The 25,340-nt window shown below is 40.1% G+C and overlaps 1 protein-coding gene across 2 annotated transcripts in view; it reads left to right on the top strand.

The window, feature by feature from the left end:
* Window positions 1–25,340, top strand: part of LOC126412862 (palmitoyltransferase ZDHHC8) — a 290,461-nt gene that overhangs the window by 156,389 nt on the left and 108,732 nt on the right. The window contains exons 5-6 of one of the 2 annotated variants that reach the window (XM_050082741.1): window positions 3,899–4,093; window positions 12,385–12,472. In XM_050082741.1, the coding sequence (XP_049938698.1) occupies window positions 3,899–4,093; window positions 12,385–12,472 (283 nt within the window). Of the gene's footprint in view, window positions 1–3,898; window positions 4,094–12,384; window positions 12,536–25,340 lie in introns of both variants that reach the window. The other variant, XM_050082732.1, reaches the window with a different exon arrangement.

Here is a 25,340-nt window from a genome sequence, read left to right as displayed (position 1 = left end):
ACATTGTCAAAAGCTTTCTCTAAGTCTACAAATGCTAGAAACGTAGGTTTGCCTTTCCTTAATCTTTCTTCTAAGATAAGTCGTAAGGTCAGTATTGCCTCACGTGTTCCAGTGTTTCTACGGAATCCAAACTGATCTTCCCCGAGGTTGGCTTCTACTAGCTTTTCCATTCGTCTGTAAAGAATTCGTGTTAGTATTTTGCAGCTGTGACTTATTAAACTGATAGTTCGGTAATTTTCACATCTGTCAACACCTGCTTTCTTTGGAATTGGAATTATTATATTCTTCTTGAAGTCTGAGGGTATTTTGCCTGTCTCATACATCTTGCTCACCAGATGGTAGAGTTTTGTCAGGACTGGCTCTCCCAAGGCCGTCAGTAGTTCCAATGGAATGTTGTCTACTCCGAGGGCCTTGTTTAGACTCAGGTCTTTCAGTGCTCTGTCAAACTCTTCACGCAGTATCATATCTCCCGTTTCATCTTCATCTACATCCTCTTCCATTTCCATAATATTGTCCTCAAGTACATCGCCCTTGTATAGGCCCTCTATATACTCCTTCCACCTCCCTGCTTTCCCTTCTTTGCTCAGAACTGGGTTTCCATCTGAGCTCTTGATGTTCATACAAGTCGTTCTCTTATCTCCAAAGGTCTCTTTAATTTTCCTGTAGGCAGTATCTATCTTACCCCTAGTGAGATAGGCCTCTACATCCTTTCTTTGTCCTCTAGCCATCCCTGCTTAGCCATTTTGCACTTCGTGTCGATCTCATTTTTGAGACGTTTGTATTCCTTTTTGCCTGCTACATTTACTGCATTTTTATATTTTCTCCTTTCATCAATTAAATGTCATAATGTTTCTAAAATTGAACTGATCTATTTTCTCTGGTCCTGCCTCTTTATCCATTCTATCACTCCCTGATGCATTGATAGGATAAGTGACGCAACATTTAGTGTCCACTTTCACTAAATCATCCTCAGATGGATTTGATAGTGTGTTTTTAAACAGCAAGAGGGCAAAAAACAGGGAGCTGTTTTTGTTTCAAGACTTTTCAACAGATGGAATGAACGCATCAAAAAACCACATTTGAAAAGATTGCAGTCCATCCAAATAAATTTGTGAGTGTGATGATAAACCGGCAAGAAGATAAGTTAGTAATGCTTTTGAATACTTCGTAAATTTGCCAGTAACAAACATGAAAGCTCGTATTTACCATCAGCGTTACTGGAAGGAGCAGCGGCTAACTTACCTTTTTTTAAGTTTTGTTACTGCCAAGGTTTCATTCTATGCAGAAAAGGCTTTGTTTGGCAGCAGTTTATAGTTCAGGCCTGTCTTATCTGTATTATAAGACTTAGCAAGTTAACAGTTCATTTTCTTTGACAATTTCTTGAAACTTCACAGAAAACTGCTTTGCTGCTTGGGCATCAGCAGGTATTGTTTCTCCAGAAATTGGAACAAACCGAATACCATGATAAGTTTCCAGCGGAGAATCCAGCCTTCACTAGCTGTGAACTCACTTTGGGCCTCCAGCTTTTTTGTGCAAAGCTGTTGACTTTTCTATTATAATGGGTCAATATATTGAGGTTCCTTTCCGTGGTCGAATCACATCCACGGTGCATTGTCGGGCAGTTAAAGTTCAGATTTTTTCAATGTTTTGAGATTCTTAAGAGCATTTCCATTATCTATTGTCACTGTACACGATTTAATGTTTTTACGGCTTCTTCTCCAATCTTTTATTGGTGTAACATCTTCACTGAGTTTCTTGGCAATTTTTCGGTGTGATTCCCCTTTGTACAGTCTTTGTACCACTGCTAGCTTTTCATTTAATGAAAGAGTAATGTGTTCATGTTTCACTCCTGATGTGTGGAAAAAACAAACACAGTTGTAAAATACAAACAATCTAAAACAAGTACTTGCATTTTAGATTAGAGATTAGATTTACCTTCATTGCAATTGATCCGCAGTGGAGGAGGTCCTCCAGAAATATAATAATACATGACAGATATTTACAACTGAAACAAATAAGCTAATGTACCTTCCACAGGTCCCAAGTGAAATAATCATCTCTTTCCCCCCTCCCCCTCGTGAACACTATATGAAGGAATCATTTTACAAACACTCATTTACTGAGATTGCATTAATGCATTGAATTAAAAATTAGAAAACAATTTTTTTGTTTATAAGGTAAAACATATAATAGAACTACTACCATACTTAGTCACAATGAAAACATTACTGCGCGCGCGCGCGCGCGCGCACACACACACACACACACACACACACACACACACACACACACACACACACACACACACACACACACACAAATCAGTTGGTTCTACTCAGAATTTCATTAGTTGTTAAGCTTTTTATGGCTGCTGTCTGAAAATGTGTGTTGCTGAATAATGCACATCTTTTTGTACAAGAGTAAATGACTTTAAATCCTTGTGAAGATTATTCTTGTTTCCAGTATTGATTCCATGAATTGAGCTGTTGGTTTGAAAAAGTGATAAATTGTTAATGACAAATTTCATTAAGGAATAAATATATTGGGAAGCAGTTGTTAGTATTCCTAGTTCCCTAAACAGGCTTCTGCAGGATGTTCTTGAGTTCACACCACATGTAACTCTTATTGCACATTTTTGTGCCTGGGAAACTTTAGCTTGGCTTGGTGAATTACCCCAAAAAAATAATCCCATATGACATTATGGAATGAAAGTAAGCATAATATGCCAGCTTTTTCATTTTTATATCCCCTATGTCTGACACAATTCACATTGCAAATAGATTTGTTAAGACGCTTCAGCAGTTCTGTGGTGTGCCCCTCCCAGTTGAATTTATTATCAAGCTGTATCACTGTAATGAACACAGAACAACGATGTCATAAAACCTCCGAACTGTAAGCACTAAAAAATTTGCGGTGTAGTGCTGTACAGAAAACACGGACAATGAGACGCGATGCTACAGATGATGGAACACTAAAACTAAAACAGACAAGTGATAACAACAGTTACTTATAAACGGCAATACAATAAACCAATGGTGCATTGTCTAGTGAGTGACTGCCAAAATTAGGCACAAGTTTGACGCATAGACGAGTGGACCCAGAAAAATTATGATATACACGGCTTTGCCTTACTGTGCTGCAGTGCCAGATACATCAGTCCATAAATTTCCTAAGAGGTTGTACGAGTCGCGTTCTGCACTGACAAGATAGGAAAAATAACCAGGCACACCATGCACAAAACAAAACCATTTAAACAATCAGGAATTTATGGACTCAGATGTGGTCAATGTGAAAGTTTCTATGGGGATGCAAACAGCAAGGCATTTTTCCACCAGATTCAGTGAGCGCATGAACACAAGTAAGTCCTCATTTAATGTGAATCTGTGTAATTAGTCATAACCCCAGCAGCATTGAGGAGTCTTCAAAGGTACTGCATGGGATGGAGAGTGGTAGATTAATTGATTCTCTGGAGAAAATTTTATTCATGTCATTGATAACAGCCATTGACTATTGTTATAAAGGGTGACACTGTCGTATGAGGACATTGTAATTTTTAAGCTATTTCTATGCAGTAATGAGACATTGAATCTTGTAAATATGTGACTGTGAACAGATAGCAAAATTCGTTTTGTACTTTTTTAAAGTATGTTTTGTTATATCTTTGTAGATGTTGGACAGTAGCAGATCAGCTGGAACTGCAATAACATAATAAAAACAATTACAGTGAAAAGTGTAAAATGATGTAATTTAGGCAATAAATGGAATTTTTGGGGTGCTTGTTATTCTAGCTGAATGGGTGAGAAGTAGTATAAGTCATCTGTGTGTTATACACACATCTCACACACACTATCTGTTGTTTTGTATTGTTTTCTGTGTTCATCCTTAACACAATTTACAGCATAGTTTTGATGGGAATTATAATTTTGCTTATTATTCCCATATATGGGTTAACAGGATTCCATATGGTGCTTGTAGCACGGGGTAGAACTACCAATGAACAAGTTACAGGAAAATTTAAAGGTGGCTACAACCCTTTTTCTCGTGGATGTTATCGTAACTGCTGCTATATTTTATGTGGACCATTATATCCCAGGTAGGAAATTTTGTTCTTCATTTGTGTTTTATTCTAGATATTTGAAATTTTTCTATTCAGTTTGAACTATAAATGAAGTAAAACAGTTTCATTGATGCACTTAGGAAGTTGATTATTGTAATACTCACTGTGAAATTTATTTATGCTCAGGTGGTGCTTCTGCATTTTTTTCGGAAACTCAAGTTACAGAGTTGCAGTGTAATCCTGTGATGGGATGTGGGATTGTTAGAGAAGAGAGGGGAGGGGTGGGGATAAAAGTGGGGAAGAGACTTACTATTTCTAAATATGGAGAAGCGATAAGTATCTTGTTCATTGTTATGCTACATCCAATATGGTTTCCACATTCACATCTCAGAATCTTTATTATGTCTGCAACATTCACAGTAATATTGACTGATGAATATGGTATCTTCCTTGTTCTGGTGAGTATCACTATTGGAGTGCCCCTCATGAAATTAATTTCTGGCCGAACTAAAACAAATTTGTTGAGTAAGCAGTGAACAAGGGAATTAGTGTGTACTGCAAATTTACTATTGTATAGATGTATAATTGTCTTTTACATAAATATGTCCGTTGTGCATTGCTTACATTAAATGTGAGAAGGTGAAGAACCTTTTTTCCCCCTCCTCTTAATGAATGTAAAAGCAGTGTGTCTCTGTTTATACTTTGTTACCAGCTGTATAACAGAAGATATTTTAAAAGAAAGAGAGGCACACAGCAGTCATTCACAACCCTATTAATTTTTGTTACTCCTGTATCTGGATTTTGGCTGTAAATAGCCACCTTCAGTGCATTTTAGTTACAATCCAACAAACTCGTGGCAGTAAATGTAAACAATCATCTCAGGTTCCTTCTACCTATACAGCAATAAGAGCATATGGTGACATGTACTGTTCTGAGTTTGTGGCATTGCGCTGAAGATATTTATAGCTGAGATCTAGATATGCAAGAGTGATAAAAACTAAAGGGACTGTGCCCTTTCCTTCCTTATCGCCTATGGTCACTGTGCACAACAGTTCTTTCAGTCCATAAAGTTGCTTATATGTTAAAGGAATCCCAGACAGATAGCATGCGTTGGTTGAAAAATATACAAATGGTTTTCCATGTAAAGCGTGAATGTATTGCACCAATGCGCACTGTCTCGAGGTACTTTAAATATAGAGTATTACAGATACCAGTAATTATGTAAATGACAACAGATTACACTACATTGTTGTTGTTGAAACTTCCTGGCAGATTAAAACCGTGTGCCAGATCGAGGCTTGAACTCAGGACCTTGCCTTTCATGGGCAAGTGCTTTATCGACTGAGCTACCCAAGCACGCCTCGCAACCTGTCCTCACACCTTCAATTTTGCCAGTACCTAGTCTCCTACCTTTGAAACTTATTATTTTAACGAAAAAGTAGGAGAAACTAAAGAACTAGTCTTCAGTGAAACTGTTTTGATATCCTACCAAAAATGATGCAGGTTGTTTCATAGATTTTCCTTTTGGCAATAATATATATCAATAGTACATTCTATGAGAAGAAAACAAATAGAAATTAATTGACCAGTATGAAATGGAATTGAAATTGAAGTTCACAACATATGATCAAACAATAGAAAAATTCTACAAAATGTTACATTATTATATCACTAAGGAATTTCACTAATCATAAATTTGTAAGGTGCACATCATAAAAAGGATAAATATTAGAAAGAAACAGACTCCAAAGAAGTAGTCAGAAATTAGATTCTAATAATTTATTGGAAAATAGTGAGATACTGGATAAAATGATGTAAAAAGTTCAGCAGCTTAAAAAATGTATAAATACAAGTGGAAGGGATAATTATTTAGCAGTTGCGCATAGAAAAATGACGAAAGATGTAGAAAACATGAAGAAATCTGAAGAAAAGAATCTCGGATTGTACAAAGGGACTAATTATTAAAGGGAAAATAATAATAACCAAAGAAAAATAATTAGAATACGCAAAACTATTCGAAAAAGATTCTGAGATGATATGAAAGTGTACAGTGGATATTGTAACAGTAAGAAGAAAGTAAAACAGGTGTTGCCCCAATATTATATTTCATCATTTAAGATGGCAGGTAGCAAAATAACTGATAAAGTGGCGGCAGGAGAACACACACAAGGTATTGAAATTTGCAAGCTATTGGAGCCAGTGGCTCCTTCTGAGAGATCAGTTGAAGGGTAGAGGAAGAGAGGTGAAGGAAAATGACAGGTGAGGTTTAGGAAATAGGGAGACATGTGAAAAGTCATCCAGAACTCTGGGTTAGGGGATGCTTACCAGATGGGATAAGAAAAGACTGATTGATTGTTGGTGAGATTTGAAAACCTCTAATCTCATCTGGTGCAGTCCTCGATGATCAGTCATTTCTTATCATCCTATCCAATAAGCCTCCCTCGATCTGGGGATCTGGGTGTCTTTTCTGAACTCTCCCCATATCCTTAACCCCCATCATTCTCCTTAACCCCCATCATTTTCCTTAATCCCATCATTTTCCGTAACCCCATCATTTTCCTTCCCCTTCAACCCTTCTGCTAGGAGGAGGAACCACTGTCTCTGGAAACTTGCGGATTTCAATATCTTTGTATGTATGTATGTATGTTTGTTTGCTGCCACTTAGTGAGAAGATTTTTTTATAATATAATTACATTATATTTTCAAAAATTGACTATTTTCGTTAAAATAACTGGCAATGGAGATAAAATTGTGCAAACAAAGCATGTTCTTGGCATTAAAACCATCAGAGCTAATGCCAGCGTATCAGATCATTAATGAAAATAATGTTGTGTAAAGCTAAACAGACTAGTAATTAATATAGTTAATAAGGACCCACTGATAATAGCACAGATGTGTTAAACCATGTAAATCGAAGAACATTTTACTCCTAAAGGAGACAGCTCACCAAAAGGTAGAAGTGTCGAGTTGTTTACAGGCACACACCACACAAAAATGAAAGAAAACTTGATAGCTATCAGAATTAATCCTTTCTCGAGCCCCCCCCCCCCCCCCCCCTCCCCCCACACACACACCCTGTGCCCTACAATGTCCTGACATAATACCAGTAGTGCATTGTGGGGGGTAGATTAGGGGTGAACTGGAGTTTGTGTGGGTTGGGATGGATTGAAGGAGCTAGGGGCTCAGAGGGAGGCAGCAGTTTGCTGGCTAGGACTGGGGGAGGTAGGTGAGGCAGGTGCACGGGCTAGGGATATGATGTATGGGTGAAGATGGGGAGATGTGAACTGGGAGAGGGTGATCAGATATAGGGAGGAGAAACTGTTGGGTGGAGGGTTTGGGGCAATGGGTTAATGGAGATTAAAGCCAGAAGAGTTATGGAAGTGAAGGACGTGTTGCTAGGATAACTCACATCTCCATAGTTCAGAGAAGGTGGTGGTGTAGGGAAGGGATGATGTGAATTGTGAAGCAGCCATTGAAATTGAGCAAGTTGTGCAGAGCTGTATGTAGTGTCAAAGGATGCTCAGCTTCGTCCTTGGCCACAGTGTGGCCATTGGTTGTCATACCAAAACAAAAAGCAGTGCAGTAATTTCAGCAGAATTGGTATATGACATGGTTGTTTTCACATGTGTCACTGCTTCCAATTAGGTATGATAGTCCTCTGGCGGCACTGGACTCGTGTGAGATGCGTTCATTGGGCAGGTCTTGCACCTGGCTTGTGCGCAGGGTATGATCTCTGCAGCAGAGGGTTGAGAGTAGGAGTGACATAATGATTGGCTAGGATGTTGGGTGGGTTGGGTGAGAGACACAGCTTTTTCTGTTGTTATGACAACCAACCACTTGTCCATCAGAATGAATGGCCACTGCTAAACTGTGGCTAAGAACAAAGTTGACCATCTGGTGGCACAACATGGGACTGAGCACAACGTGCTCAATTTCAATGGCTGCTTCACAACCTGGATCATGTGGAACCTTCCGTCAACTAACAGCTTCTCTGACCTATGCAGACAGAAGTTATCCTTGGAAAATATCCTTCACTCCCATGATTGTTCTGGCCTCTGTCTCCATTAATCCACTGTCCACACACACTCCACCAAACAATTTCCCCTTCCTCTGGCCTATCACCCCCTCCCCATTCACATTACTATGTCACCTTCATTTTGCACTGGCAGAGACACCCATGCATCCCATGCACTTACCACCCCTCCCTCGATGCAGCCCTAGCCAGGAAACCATGTGCCTCCCTCAGAGTTGCAACCACTGCCCCCCTTCCTCCATCTCTCCTTGCCTTCCCCCATCACTCCTTGCCTTCCCCCATCACTCCTTGCCTTCCCCCATCACTCCTTGCCTTCCCCCCATCTCTCCTTGCCTTCCCCCCATCTCTCCTTGCCTTCCCCCCATTTCTCCTTGCCTTCCCCCCATCTCTCCTTGCCTTCCCCCCATCTCTCCTTGCCTTCCCCCCCATCTCTCCTTGCCTTCCCCCCCATCTCTCCTTGCCTTCCCCCCCATCTCTCCTTGCCTTCCCCCCCATCTCTCCTTGCCTTCCCCCCCATCTCTCCTTGCCTTCCCCCCCATCTCTCCTTGCCTTCCCCCCCATCTCTCCTTGCCTTCCCCCCCATCTCTCCTTGCCTTCCCCCCCATCTCTCCTTGCCTTCCCCCCCATCTCTCCTTGCCTTCCCCCCCCATCTCTCCTTGCCTTCCCCCCCATCTCTCCTTGCCTTCCCCCCCATCTCTCCTTGCCTTCCCCCCCATCTCTCCTTGCCTTCCCCCCCATCTCTCCTTGCCTTCCCCCCCATCTCTCCTTGCCTTCCCCCCCATCTCTCCTTGCCTTCCCCCCCATCTCTCCTTGCCTTCCCCCCCATCTCTCCTTGCCTTCCCCCCCATCTCTCCTTGCCTTCCCCCCATCTCTCCTTGCCTTCCCCCCATCTCTCCTTGCCTTCCCCCCATCTCTCCTTGCCTTCCCCCCATCTCTCCTTGCCTTCCCCCCATCTCTCCTTGCCTTCCCCCCATCTCTCCTTGCCTTCCCCCCACCTCTCCTTGCCTTCCCCCCACCACTCCTTGCCTTCCCCCCACCACTCCTTGCCTTCCCCCCACCTCTCCTTGCCTTCCCCCCCACCTCTCCTTGCCTTCCCCCCCCACCTCTCCTTGCCTTCCCCCCCCACCTCTCCTCGCCTTCCCCCCCCCACCACTCCTCGCCTTCCCCCCCCCACCTCTCCTCGCCTTCCCCCCCTCCAAAATCTCTCCTCGCCTTCCCCCCCTCCAAAATCTCTCCTCGCCTTCCCCCCCTCCAAAATCTCTCCACGCCTTCCACCCCCTCCAAAATCTCTCCTCGCCTTCCCCCCCCTCCAAAATCTCTCCTCGCCTTCCCCCCCCTCCAAAATCTCTCCTCTCCTTCCCCCCCCTCTCCAAAATCTCTCCTCTCCTTCCCCCCCCCCTCCAAAATCTCTCCTCTCCTTCCCCCCCCTCCAAAATCTCTCCTCGCCTTCCCCCCCCTCCAAAATCTCTCCTCGCCTTCCCCCCCCTCCAAAATCTCTCCTCGCCTTCCCCCCCTCCCTCCAAAATCTCTCCTCGCCTTCCCCCCCTCCCTCCAAAATCTCTCCTCGCCTTCCCCCCCCTCCCTCCAAAATCTCTCCTCTCCTTCCCCCCCCTCCCTCCAAAATCTCTCCTCTCCTTCCCCCCCCTCCCTCCAAAATCTCTCCTCTCCTTCCCCCCCCTCCCTCCAAAATCTCTCCTCGCCTTCCCCCCCCCTCCCTCCAAAATCTCTCCTCGCCTTCCCCCCCTCCCTCCAAAATCTCTCCTCGCCTTCCCCCCCCCTCCCTCCAAAATCTCTCCTCGCCTTCCCCCCCCCCTCCCTCCAAAATCTCTCCTCGCCTTCCCCCCCCTCCCTCCAAAATCTCTCCTCGCCTTCCCCCCCCCCTCCCTCCAAAATCTCTCCTCGCCTTCCCCCCCCCCTCCCTCCAAAATCTCTCCTCGCCTTCCCCCCCCCCTCCCTCCAAAATCTCTCCTCGCCTTCCCCCCCCCCTCCCTCCAAAATCTCTCCTCGCCTTCCCCCCCCTCCCTCCAAAATCTCTCCTCGCCTTCCCCCCCTCCCTCCAAAATCTCTCCTCGCCTTCCCCCCCCCTCCCTCCAAAATCTCTCCTCGCCTTCCCCCCCCCTCCCTCCAAAATCTCTCCCCGCCTTCCCCCCCCTCCCTCCAAAATCTCTCCCCGCCTTCCCCCCCCCTCCCTCCAAAATCTCTCCCCGCCTTCCCCCCCCCTCCCTCCAAAATCTCTCCTCGCCTTCCCCCCCCCCTCCAAAATCTCTCCTCGCCTTCCCCCCCCTCCAAAATCTCTCCTCGCCTTCCCCCCCCTCCAAAATCTCTCCTCGCCTTCCCCCCCCTCCAAAATCTCTCCTCGCCTTCCCCCCCCCCTCCAAAATCTCTCCTCGCCTTCCCCCCCCCCTCCAAAATCTCTCCTCGCCTTCCCCCCCCCTCCAAAATCTCTCCTCGCCTTCCCCCCCCTCCAAAATCTCTCCTCGCCTCCCCCCCCCCTCCAAAATCTCTCCTCGCCTTCCCCCCCCTCCAAAATCTCTCCTCGCCTCCCCCCCCTCCAAAATCTCTCCTCGCCTTCCCCCCCCCCCCCTCCAAAATCTCTCCTCGCCTTCCCCCCCCCCCCCTCCAAAATCTCTCCTCGCCTTCCCCCCCCCCTCCAAAATCTCTCCTCGCCTTCATCCCTCTAACCACCCCATACAACTTGCAATCCACCCCAGTTTGCTTGCCAAATTGCAATCATGTGCTTGTAGACGACTCAGTGCTTCTGCTTTTTCGGTGAGTGGCCTCCTTTACTCTTATTTTCAAAGTTGTGAATCAAATATAAACTGAAAATTTTTTGTAAGTTTTTAAGCTTCAGTAAAATTTATACGTACAAACTTACTTGCTTGTATAGTCTCCTAAACAGAAAACACATTTTTCTTAGCAAATAGATGGTTTCTTCATCCCGTCTTTGTCAAATGAATGTGGCTGTGACAGCAGCCAGTTGTGGATGAATTCAGTGTGGCCAAATCTCTGTACGCAGACTACTTCCTGTAGTGGTCCAAACAAATGAAAATCTCAGGATGATAGCCTGGACAGTAGGGAGGTTGCCCTAGTCACATTCAGAACAATTACTGAGTTTGAGTAGCTGTGGGATGTTGAGCACTGTCATGAATCACAATCACATCCCAGGTTGGAAACGCGTGCTTCTCCTCTAATGACATGGTCGAAAAGTTGAGAATAGTATGCAGTGTTAACAGTATGATGTTTGTAATGGTGCGTCCATGTTTCATGGCAGGCCACAATGTGGTGCAAAAGATATTCCCCTTCAGTTTGGTTGTGAGTCAGTAGCCATTTGCACACTTGAGATGATGAAATTTGTGCTCTGCGGCGAGATGATGAGGCACCCACCTTGCAGACAGTTGCTGTAATCTGAGATTTTCAATAATGATCGCTTGAACATAACTGTAACGTATGCCAACCTCAATAGCAATTTCAGCGACTGTTATGTAGAGATCGTCTTCAGTGAGCTGGCTAACAGTGTGAATATTCACCTCATTTATGCTGGTCGTCATCCTACCCTGTTGAGCTACATCTTATCTGTTTCTTGCCCTCATAAAAACTGTTTGCGCCATGCATACACTTGAGTCTTTCTCAGGGCGTTATCCCTGAACTGCACTGCAAGTCTTTTCAAAATTATTTTACAGTTTTATACCGTGTGTTGTGAGAAACCCAATTATTGTGTGTTGCATAACAGATGACAGTGGCTCTTGCTCTGATGCAGCTATTCTGATTAAAGAAATGGCAGGATAACACTCTAGCTGAAAAGAGGAATTGCTTGAAACAAAAGCAACAATGTACAGAGATCGTGCCACTCTGTGTCTACAAGATAGCACATAAAACAAAAATTCTTGTTTATATTCGAGTCATTCTCATATTTTCGTTCTACCAGAACTTTCCTGCTACAATTATATGCATGAATAGTGTGAAGAGTTGAAGTGGAACTTGATACTGTAGTGTTAGTATTTAAGTGCAGCATATATTGATTCAGGTCTATGTAATGGCTTTGTGTGAAGCAGTGTGCTGTGATGTTATTTGTAGCTATGCTTATGGATGTTCTATGTATGTGCACCCTCAAAATAAGAGCAGAAGAGTCAAATTTATTAGGACAGTAAATCAAAAGCAACGCTATGCATTTGTGTGACATAGAAACAAAAAGATTTTTTGTGGAGTATTTATGGCTTCCAGATTAGTGAAATTCAGACATTCTATTGATGACTAACAAAACTTTGGGTTCAATGTAATTTCTTTTGTTTCTCAGCCTGCTGAAGACAGACAAATATGCAGGGAAGCCGAGACATTACCCCACTTCTACATCAGCCATTTCAACAATTACAAATGAGAACCAGGTAAAAACCTACATGGATAACAGCAATGGGGTTAGAAATGCCAGTTCCAATGCTTATAATAAGGTAAGAGTAAGGAATTGCATTGCATAATATAATTATTTTGCTTATTTCACTTCTCTCTTAGTTAAGCTCTTAACACTGAAGCAATTTCCAAACATAGCTTTCTTGTAGGTTCATTATTTATGGTGGTGTGGTTTCCTGAGTAGCTGCAAAGACCATTCAGAAACTGTTTTGTTGAACAGTTCTGAAATTAGGAAACTTTAAAAGCTTTTTTCTTCTTTTTTGCTTAGATAAAACCCCTTTGTTTGTTATGTTTGTGTTGGACTTGTAATGCAGTTTTAGCATTTATTCTTCTTTGGTTATCATATTGTATGAAAATACAGGTAAAGTTTACTTTGCCCCATTTACATTTGGTATGTGTGTTTTGTAGGTATTGTGTTTTGATTGTTGTGAATAGCCTGAAAGAGAGTGATGTGGCAGTATAATTACTTTCATAGGGAGAATAAATGTTACATTTTGATACAGGGAGGATTATTACTTTGCACTGTTGTTGCAATTTACTTCAGGATTAGGTGTTATTCACTGCAGAAGCTAAGGTGGAAAGAGGAAGAACCTTAGGAAAGTAAGAATTAAGACACTTTTATTTTCAGTAACAATAAGACAGGAGTGACAGGAGTATCTGGAAAGTTGATACATCTCCCTCATATGATGAGTAACAGATTTTACTTTGTTGACCTGTTTCAGTCCAAAATGGAACTTTCCCAATATGTAATTGCAGTTGGATGTGGATAAGCCTCAAGTCACATGTGATTAGTCTTAGAAACTGATAAATAAAGCAGTACCAATGCTCTTTTCCCTGATAATAATAGTTATGTGTATGTTTTGGCCAATATTCATCTAGTGGCTGTTGTATTGTCTCTCGGCAGAAACCAGTTGCTCTTTTCAGTTCTGTTTTGACTGGGCCATTGCACTGTAGAACCTTCTGACACAGTAACATGGGATTTCAATATATTTCATACATTTAACTTGCAGGAAAATGTCTTCAAGTAGTACTTACACATTTGATCATCAATTTTTGTCATCTTCAAGTTCTATCTGGGCACTTTGTCGTTGTGTTCTAGCAGCAAATTGCACTGGTCATCCCATATGGAAAATAATAATAAGGCCCGGGAAAAGAATAGGCCTCCGGTATGTTCTGCCAGTTGTAAAAGGCGACGAAAAGAACAAAATACTAATAGGGCTAACCCCCCTTTCAGTGTGATTACTTGGTTCAGGACAGAACTAAAGAAGCCTCGGACAAGCGCCGTCATGGTCGGGGACGACGCTTGAACCCTGTGCCCGCCCACAATGGTAATGACACTGCTAGCCAACTGGAAAATGATTTAAATCCAAATAGAGGTGTTTTGCAGGATATGCTTCCTGCAACCACCCTAGAAGGAAAACAAAGACAGAGGATGAGATGGTCAGATGAAGTTAATCGACACCTCATGTTCTGTTATTACCAAGCAACAAACCTAGGAACCAACACAACTGGATACAGATCACAAGTATACACAACATTTATTACCAGATACCCGGAATTAAAATTTTTAACAGAACAACGACTAGCTGATCACATCCGTGTAATAATAAAAAATAACAGGATACCCCAGTCAGAATTAGAAAACATTAAACAACAAGTACAACAAATAATTTTGTTCCACTATGTGCAATCAAAAGAAGAAGAAAATACAGTAATGGACTGAAACATCCCAGAGAAAACAAACAAAGAACAAAACGCGTCAATTACACAATCAGAGGAAAATGAAATCTTAAGACAGCCACCAGAACAAGCACAAATAGAACACGAAGTGACACACATATTAGATATAGAAGAGAAATTTCAGCTGACATATGTAGAATACAAAGACACAAGTACAGACATTAGACCAATCTTGCATAGACCACCAAATAACCCACAAGTTGAAACAACAACAACAACTATCAACACAATCATACACAACAAAATAAACGAAAATACAACTATGGAAGAGTTACAACTACTGGTTTATGTAGGAGCACTCGCTACACTAAATATACACACTAGGCAGAGATCAGAACCAAACAACACACAGAAGAAACCCACAAAACCAGCATGGCAACACAGGCTACAGATCAGAATAGAAAACTGAGAAAAGATATCGGACAGCTAACACAATTTATAAGAAATGAAATATCAGACAAAAAACGAAAAAGGTTAGGTAAAATTCTCACAACAAGAAGCAGTAGAGCAATTAGATGAAAAGAAGCAGAAATTACAAGCATTGGCCAAACAACTTAGAATGTACAAAAAAAGTGAAAATAGAAGGAAACAAAACCAAACATTCAACACAAACCAAAAGAGATTTTACCAAACAATAGATAACACACACATTAAAATAGACAATCCACCAAACATAACAGATATGGAACACTTCTGGAGCAACATACGGTCAAACCCGGTACAACATAACAGGCATGCACGGTGGATACAAACAGAAACAGACTCATACAAGATGATACCACAAATGCCTGAAGTGATAATTTTGCAACATGAAGTCACCTGAGCAATTAATTCTACGCACAATTGGAAAGCCCCTGGAAATGATAAAATAGCAAATTTCTGGCTAAAGAAGTTCACCTCAACACATTCACATCTAACTAAATTATTTAACAGTTACATTGCAGACCCATACACATTCCCTGATACACTTACACATGGAATAACTTATCTGAAACCTAAAGATCAAGCAGACACAGCAAACCCAGCTAAATATCGCCCCATAACGTGCCTACCAACAATCTACAAAATATTAACTTCAGTCATTACACAGAAATTAATGACACATACAACACAGAACAAAATTATAAATGAAGAACAAAAAGGCTGTTGCAAAGGAGCACGAGGATGTAAAGAGCAACTGATAATAGATACAGAGGTGACATATCAAGCTAAAACTAAACAAAGGTCGCTACACTACGCATACATTGATTACCAAAAAGCTTTTGATAGTGTACCCCACTCATGGTTACTACAGATATTGGAAATATACAAAGTAGATCCTAAATTGATACAGTTCCTAAACATAGTAATGAAAATCTGGAAAACCACACTTAATATCCAAACAAATTCAAATAATATCACATCACAGCCAATACAGATTAAGCGTGTAATATACCAAGGAGACTCATTAAGTCCTTTCTGGTTCTGTCTTGCTCTGAACCCACTATCCAACATGCTAAATAATACAAATTATGGATATAATATTACTGGAACATACCCACACAAAATCACACATTTGCTATACATGGATGATCTAAAACTACTGGCAGCAACCAATCAACAACTCAACCAATTACTAAAGATAACAGAAGTATTCAGCAATGATATAAATATGGCTTTTGGAACAGACAAATGCAAGAAAAATAGCATAGTCAAGGGAAAACACACTAAAAAAGAAGACTACATATTGAATAACCACAGTGACTGCATAGAAGCGATGGAAAAAACAGATGCCTATAAATATCTAGGATACAGACAAAAAATAGGAATAGATAATACAAATATTAAAGAAGAACTAAAAGAAAAATATAGACAAAGACTAACAAAAATACTGAAACCAGAATTGACAGCAAGAAACAAGACAAAAGCTATAAATACTTATGCTATACCAATATTGACCTACTCATTTGGAGTAGTGAAATGGAGTAACACAGACCTAGAAGCACTCAATACACTTACACGTTCACAATGCCACAAATATAGAATACATCACATACATTCAGCAACAGAAAGATTCACATTAAGCAGAAAGGAAGGAGGAAGGGGATTCATCGACATAAAAAACCTACATTATGGACAGGTAGACAATTTAAGAAAATTCTTTATAGAACGAGCAGAAACTAGCAAAATACACAAAGCAATCACTCAAATAAATACATTGGCTACACCACTGCAATTTCATAACCACTTCTACAACCCTTTAGATCACATAACATCAACAGATACGAAGAAAGTAAATTGGAAAAAGAAAACACTACATGGCAAGCACCCGTATCATCTAACACAGCCACACATCGATCAAGACGCATCCAACACATGGCTAAGAAAAGGCAATATATACAGTGAGACGGAAGGATTCATGATTGCAATACAGGATCAAACAATAAACACCAGATATTACAGCAAGCATATTATTAAAGATCCCAATACCACAACAGATAAATGCAGACTTTGCAAACAACAAATAGAAACAGTAGATCACATCACAAGTGGATGTACAATACTAGCAAATACAGAATACCCCAGAAGACATGACAATGTAGCAAAAATAATACATCAACAACTTGCCATAAAACATAAACTAATAAAACAACACGTTCCCACATACAAGTATGCACCACAAAATGTTCTGGAGATTGATGAATACAAATTATACTGGAACAGAACCATCAGAACAGATAAAACACCACCACATAACAAACCTGACATCATACTCACCAATAAAAAGAAGAAATTAACACAACTAATTCGAAATATCCATACTCAATACAACAAATATACAGAAGAAAACAGGAGAAAAAATTGAAAAATACATCCAACTGGCTGAGGAAGTCAAGGACATGTGGCATCAGGATAAAGTTGACATTATACCAATTATACTATCAACTACAGGAGTCATACCACACAATATCCACCAGTACATCAATGCAATACAGCTACATCCAAACTTATATATACAACTACAGAAATCCGTAATTATTGATACATGTTCAATTACCCGAAAGTTCCTAAATGCAATATAACATATACCGTACAGTTAAAAGGAAGCCACGCTTGATCAAGGTCCGCGTCACTTTCCTTTTTTGACCAGACATAACGTCTGAGAAAAATAGAAATAATAATAACAGTGTGGCTTTGAACATAAAGGGCTGTCGAAATTTGTTAGGTATTAGTTGGATTATCTGTATGTTTGTCTGACAGTGCTGCTTTTATATGTAGATCATTTTAGTTTTAGAGTTCAATTTAGAGTATTATGTGAGCTGATGAATTTAACTCTTTTTTTTCACTTTATCATGTTGAAAATGTTCATTTGTTATTCTGTAGGGTGGGTCTTGCTTTAAGGGTTATTGATCTAAGGAAGTTATGGAAGCAATTAAAAACAAATTGAGATTTTATGCTGTTTAGAGCACTGAGTTGCAGTTCTGACGAGCAGTGTTCAGATAACTATCCATATTCGTTCCCTAAGTTACAGGAGTTCCAGAATGTTTTCTAAAAAGACATGACCATTTTCTTTGTCATTCTTATCATACTTCGGCTTGTACTTCCTCTCATAATGATATTGTTATTGACAGGATTCTAAACTCATAGTCTACCTGTGGCTGGAAGCAGCTTCAACATAGTAAACAGTCTTTCACAGCATGAAGTGACATGGCAAATTATTCTATTTGGTGTTTTTGTCTGAGTGTAGCTAAAGGAATCTTAGTGGCCTGGTTTTAGTCATGCTAATGAGAAGACAGTCCAAAAATTGGATAGTGAATGATAAGAATCTATGAGAAGGATTGCTTAAGTACAAGTGTTTCAAATAGATAGTAAGATGGCACAATCACGAGAACCTCCAGGGAACATTCAAATATCTGGAACACTTGGAGAAAAAGGTTACATAAAATTCCTGTACAGAGGTCATGGTTGATTCATTATGTGATCTAAATCTGCATTTACATTTTTACTCCACAAGTCACTTCAAGATGTGTGGTGGAGGATATGTTTGGTCTCATTATCATTTCTCACCTTCCCTATTCCATTTGTAAATTGTGTGAAAAGAATGACCATCTGTGAACCTCTTACATCAGTTCTAATTTCTGTAGTTTTCCTGTTGTAGGCATTCATTGAGACATATGTGAGAAGAGATGTTGCCCAGCTATTTTTGCATCGCTCTTCTCCATGTTGTATAATGCCTCTCTTAAAACACCTGCCACAGGAGTGTGCTGAACAACTCGGTAATGCTCTTGCACATACGATACTGTCTCATGATGAAACTCATTGCTATTCATTGGACTCTCGGATCAGTCTTAAAAGTGCTTTGCAAGCAACTTTTTTCAAGGATGTATTATACATTCTTGGATTATTGCAATGAATCAGTCTTGCATATGCTTTTCATTAGTTTTGTAGGATGATACTTTAATGAAATTAAAAAAAAAAAATAAATAAATAATTAATAGTTACCTTTTTTTTTAAAGAAAAAATATAACGTTTTTGATTTTATTTTTCTTTCCTTCTGTACGTACGAACTTTGTTGTAGAACCTCTTATTTACGTGTGGTAATAAAAATTCATTTACACAGAATTAAGTACGTTTAAAATTATGTGAATTCATATTAACTGATTAAGAATATTTAGTTGAGAATTAAATCCTTTATATAACTCGGCCTCGGCACACATTTTCTAAATGCAGTGTTTTTTTTAAAAAAAATATTTACTGAATTCTTTCCCGGCGTTAGCTATGGAACACAAGACTGTCTCTATTAGCAGAAAATGGTTAAATATTGCCAAGCCGACGTTTAATTATCATCGATAAAACACACTTCACTATACATTTAAGTTATTTGAAAGAACCAAAATTGTTAAATTCCAACATTAACTATCCGCCTATGAATGCACAAATGTGAAACTAGTAAATAACTCCGTCAGTCTGTAAAAGAAAAAACATTTTCTTAATTCACTGCTAATTTTTATCTGCTCCCGATTTACGGGTTTGGTTAATTTTTCTTAGCGGAACAATTTTTTAAATGTGCCGCCGCTGCAAATAATTCGGTCGCGGCACAGCCCAGCAACACCGCTAAAAATGCTGAAAATTCCTTAAAGAAATATTATAGATGACATGGGCAAGCTAATTTACATTAATAATACACACATTTGATAAATTATAATGTATTTAGACCACAACAATAAGTCAACTTACATTAGTTTGTAATTTCTCCTCTAATGGCGGCTAAATCTAGATACAGACAGAAGTAGTCTACCCATTCATAAAATGCTACGTCACAGCTTGCTCTCACCTTCAGCTCTACAGGGAGACGACAAAGAATACGCACTACGTGGTGGTTTTTATATTACTGCTGACCATTAACATCTCTTTGTAATCTTACAACATTATTTTCCTCTGTGGCTGAATTTTACATTTTTGTTATCGCAGATATTGACAAATTTCGCAATTACATTATGAGTATAGAAATATTACAATCATAAATACATCGAGAATATTACTACAGAAAATATTACAATAATAACGAATGTCTTTTACACAAAATTAAATAATATTTTTTGTTAAATAATTACAGTATATACAAATTGCTTCATAGCAGCGTATATGGTACAATTAAATTTTTGTTTATTAATAGTGAGAGTTTGCCAGGGAACGTTAGAATACCACTTTAGGTTGCTCTGGACAATAGGTATTCTACAATTCTTACTGTTTCCAGTGATTTATTGTCAGTAGTGTAACCACAGAATAATCAAATGTCTTTGCCTGGTTACATGCAATATGTTACATTTTTGTGCCTCCAGAGTCTACTGCCAGTCTCTCTACTAGTCTTTGATTCTCTTTGGTCCTTCCTGCATGTTGCTGCAGCCTTCTGGTGTTGTAGCCTCCCTATAAACAAGCAAATCATTTGGGTGCAGTCACATTTAGTTCATGATGAAAGAGAAATACTGACTTCAATGGCTACAAGTGAAAATTTGTGCCGGACCTGCACTCAAACCCAGATTTAGACGGTTACTGCAAGTTCTGGAAATCGGGGAATATTGGGAAATTTCAACAGTGCCAGGGAAATTTGGAGGAAAAAAAAAAGCATTGGAAAATCTCATTTTTGGCTCAGCAGATGGAATGCTTTATCTACTGTTCTTGCTGATGTGGTATCCATAGCAGTCAAGCCTCATAGTAGTTAAGCCTGATGTATTACATGCCATGAAATTGGTATGTGATGATAAACTTGATGATGAAGCTAGTCTTATTCCTGTCAAAGAAATTAACTTACATCATGCTATATGGTCTGAGCAGAGAAAGGAAAAATGCCTACCAAAGATACTGTAACTTTCAGGACTGAGTGCAGGGATTTTGTGATCTAAATCTACTCAAATCTCCGTCTAAAGACAACTTTTGATATATAGCATTTGTAGATACATAAGCTTTTGTGATAAATTTGTAGTAAATAGCAGCCCAAAAGCTAGCAAGAGTAGAGTAGAATCTAGTGCCTTGCAGAAACTATCTTCATAGAATGGAAGAGTGCTAAGGACTGTGATAAAGTTGAGAAAAAATTTATGCATCTCCTTCGTAAGCAAAAATTTTTGGATGTCTGCACAAGATACAAGAGAAGCGAGATGATTTTTGAATGGTGATACCATAGGTCAGCATTTGTGTAGCTTCAAAAGCTTCTGAGTGATTGTCAAGCCCTTGTAGAGCAAGATCTTTTCATTAATAAAGAGCGTATGATAGTCAGCCAAGAAACCAAGTCTTCGGGGTAGCTGTATGTTAAGTATATGATGGCCTGAAATTAGCTAGTGGTGTCTTAAATATTGATATTAACAAGAGAATGATTCTAGAATATCACGATTCTAGATATCCGTATGGCAAGAATTTCAAGCAGAAACAATTTGAAAAACATGAAGCCGAGAGAGGTAGACAGAAGAGGTCCATCGTCCAGCAAGTTAATGAGCTGGAGGCCAAAAAATAACTGATGCTGGCAGAGAGAGCCACTGAACTGAATGGAAGTGATGAAGAGATAGCTTCTCTCACAGGGTTTTGACTGGTTTTCAATGATTAGATTTAATTGTTTGACCTTTTATAAACACTTGAGTATTATTTGACAGAAGAGGTGCAACAGCCTTTTCAGTAGTTGCAGGGGCAACAGTCTGGATGATTGACTGATATGGCCTTGCAACACTAACCAAAACGGCCTTCCTGTGCTGGTACTGCAAATGGCTGAAAGCAAGGGGAAACTACAGCCGTAATTTTTCCCGAGGGCATGCAGCTTTACTGTATGATTAAATGATGATGGCATCCTCTTGGGTAAAATATTCTAGAGGTAAAATAGTCCCCCATTCGGATCTCCGGGTGGGGACTACTCAGGAGGATGTCATTATCAGGAGAAAGAATACTGGCGTTCTATGGATTGGAGCATGGAATGTCAGATCCCTTAATCGGGCAGGTAGGTTAGAAAATTTAAAAAGGGAAATGGATAGGTTGAAGTTAGATATAGTGGGAATTAGTGAAGTTCGGTGGCAGGAGGAACAAGACTTTTGGTCAGGTGAATACAGGGTTATAAATACAAAATCAGATAGGGGTATTGCAGGAGTAGGTTTAATAATGAATAAAAAAATAGGAGTGCGGGTAAGCTACTACCAACAGCATAGTGAACGCCAAGATAGACACGAAGCCCATGCCTACTACAGTAGTACAAGTTTATATGCCAACTAGCTCTGCAGATGATGAAGAAATTGGTGAAAAATATGATGAGATAAAAGAAATTATTCACATAGTGAAGGGAGATGAAAATTTAATAGTCATGGATGACTGGAATTCGAGAGTAGGAAAAGGGAGGGAAGGAAACATAGTGGGTGAATATGGATTGGGGGAGAGAAATGAAAGAGGAAGCCGTCTGGTAGAATTTTGCACAGAGCATAACTTATTCATAGCTAACACTTGGTTCAAGAATCATGAAAGAAGGTTGAATAGATGGAAGAACCCTGGAGATACTAAAAGGTTTCAGATAGATTATATAAAGGTGAGACAGAGATTTAGGAACCAGATTTTAAATTGTAAGACATTTCCAGAGGCAGATGTGGACTCTGACCACAATCTATTGATTATGAACTTTAGATTAAAACTGAAGAAACTGCAAAAAGGTGGGAATTTAAGGAGATGGGACCTGGATAAACTGAAAGAACCAGAGGTTGTACAGAGCTTCAGGGAGAGCATAAGGGAACAATTGACAGGAATGGGGGAGAGATTACAGTAGAAGAAGAATAGGTAGCTCTGAGGAATGAAATAGTGAAGGCAGCAGAGGATGAAGTAGGTAAAAAGACGAGGGCTCCCAGAAATCCTTGGGTAACAGAAGAGATACTGAATTTAATTGATGAAAGGAGAAAATACAAAAATGCAGTAAATGAAGCAGGTAAAAAGGAATACAAACGTCTCAAAAATGAGATCGACAGGAAGTGCGAAATGGCTAAGCAGGTATGGCTAGAGGACAAATGTAAAGGTGTAGAGGCTTATCTCACGAGGGGTAAGATAGATACTGCCTCCAGGAAAATTAGAGAGACCTTTGGAGAAAAGAGAACCATTGCATGAATATCAAGAGCTCAGATGGAAACCCAGTTCTAAGCAAAGAAGGGTAAGCAGAAAGGTGGAAGGAGTATATAGAGGATCTATATAGGGGCAATGTTCTTGAGGATAATATTATGGAAATGGAAGAGGAGGTAGATGAAGATGAAATGGGAAATACGATACTGCATGAAGAGTTTGACAAAGCACTGAAAGACCTAAGTCGAAACAAGGCCCCGGGAGTAGACGACATTCCATTAGAACTACTGACAGCCTTGGGAGAGCCCGTCCTGACAAAACTGTACCATCTGGTGAGCAAGATGTATGAGACAGGCGAAATTCCCTCAGACTTCAAGAAGAATATAATAATTCCAACCCCAAAGAAAGCAGGTGTTGACAGATGTGAAAATTACCGAACTATCAGTTTAATAAGTCACGGCTGCAAAATACTAATGCGAATTCTTTACAGACGAATGGAAAAACTGGTAGAAGCCGACCTCGGGGAAGATTAGTTTGGATTCCGTAGAAATGTTGGAACACGTGAGGCAATACTGACCCTACAACTTATCTTAGAAGAAAGATTAAGGAAAGGCAAACATATGTTTCTAGCGTTTGTAGACTTAGAGAAAGCTTTTGACAATGTTAACTGGAATACTCTCTTTCAAATTCTGAGGGTGCCAGGGGTAAAACACAGGGAACGAAAGGCTTTCCAATTTGTACAGAAAGCAGATGTCAGTTATAAGAGACAAGGGACATGAAAGTGAAGCAGTGGTTGGGAAGGGAGTGAGACAGGGCTGTAGCCTCTCCCCGATGCTATTCAAGCTGTATATTGAGCAAGCAGTAAAGGAAACATAAGAAAAGTTCGGAGTTGGTATTAAAATCCATGGAGAAGAAATAAAAACATCGAGGTTCGCCGTTGACATTGTAATTCTGTCAGAGACAGCAAAGGACTTGGAAGAGCAGTTGAATGGAATTGACAGTGTCTTGAAAGGAGGATATAAGATGAACATCAACAAAATCAAAACAAGGATAATGGAATGTAGTCTAATTAAGTCGGGTGATGCTGAGGGAATTAGATTAGGAAATGAGACACTTAAAGTAGTAAAGGAGTTTTGCTATTCGGGGAGCAAAATAACTGGTGATGGTCGAAGTAGAGAGGATATAAAATGTAGACGCAATGCCAAGGAAAGCGTTTCTGAAGAAGAGAAATTTGTTAACATCGAGTATTGATTTAAGTGTCAGGAAGTCGTTTCTGAAAGTATTTGTATGGAGTGTAGCCATGTATGGAAGTGAAACATGGACGATAAATAGTTTAGACAAGAAGAGAATAGAAGCTTTCGAAATGTGGTGCTACAGAAGAATGCTGAAGATTAGATGGGTAGATCGCATAACTAATGAGGAGGTACTGAACAGAATTGGGGAGAAGAGGGGTTTGTGGCACAACTTGAGTAGAAGAAGGGATTGTTTGGTAGGACATTTTTCTGAGGCATCAAGGGATCACCAATTTAGTACTGGAGGCAGCGTGGAGGGTAAAAATCGTAGAAGGAGACCAAGAGATGAATACACTAAGTAGATTTAGAATGATGTAGGTTGCAGTAGGTACTGGGAGATGAAGCAGCTTGCACAGGATAAAGTAGCATGGAGAGCTGCATCAAACCAGTCTCAGGACTGAAGACCACAACAACAACATAGAGCAAATTTTTTTTCTCCTAAAACGTCATAATGCCCGAGCATAAACATGTCCGTAATTGTAAAACAGGTTGACTTTGGCAATATAAGCCTGTATGTATGTGCATCTGCCTGATTACACTTCTTGAAAAACAGGAAGACTTGTGCTTCCGTGATTTTCTGTTACGCAGTCAGTTCTCTTAATGTCTGTCAATTTGTTAATTCTGTGATGATCGAAAGGAGGAACAGACTTACGATCTTCTGCAGTGAAATGATTTTGAAAGACCTAAATAAAGATTTTAGCTTCAGATGTGGTACCAGACTGGTCACTTACTGACGGAACAAATGAGTTTGATCTATGTACTAACTGTATGTAAGACCAAAACTACTTAGGCTTTTTAGTCAGTTGACTTTTGAAATTGCTGAAAGCTTTTCACATTGCTCTACTTCTTCTCATTTTTGCTTGTTCACCTTTTGTATGTCAACTAGTCTTCTGTGTGTAAGCTCCCTGCGCCATTGTGGCAACTTTCTAACACAGAAATTGAACCATAGTGAGTCTTTTCTATCTCTTTCTTGACACATACTGGAATAGAATTTTAAACATTTGTGCTGCACATCTTTGCCCACAAGCTGAATATCTAATGTTTCTGTTCAGATGCTGTGCAGTTCTTTTTCCCTGTCACTCTTGCTAAGCAAAATTATTTTCTTACATTCATTAACACTCCTCGTATCACCCACATTTGATGCTATCTGTCTTATGATCACTAATACCCTCCTCTATGTTCAGTGATTCAAAAAGTTCAAGCTTGCTGCTTACTGGTGACCTAAGGTGTTGCCCCCAAAAGTTGATTCTCTGCATAT

Source organism: Schistocerca serialis, chromosome 1 (genome assembly GCF_023864345.2).
Source record: "Schistocerca serialis cubense isolate TAMUIC-IGC-003099 chromosome 1, iqSchSeri2.2, whole genome shotgun sequence".
Classification (NCBI taxonomy): domain Eukaryota; kingdom Metazoa; phylum Arthropoda; class Insecta; order Orthoptera; family Acrididae; genus Schistocerca; species Schistocerca serialis.
Note: the sequence above shows the minus strand (reverse complement) of the source record. Positions and strands in the feature narration are given on the sequence as shown.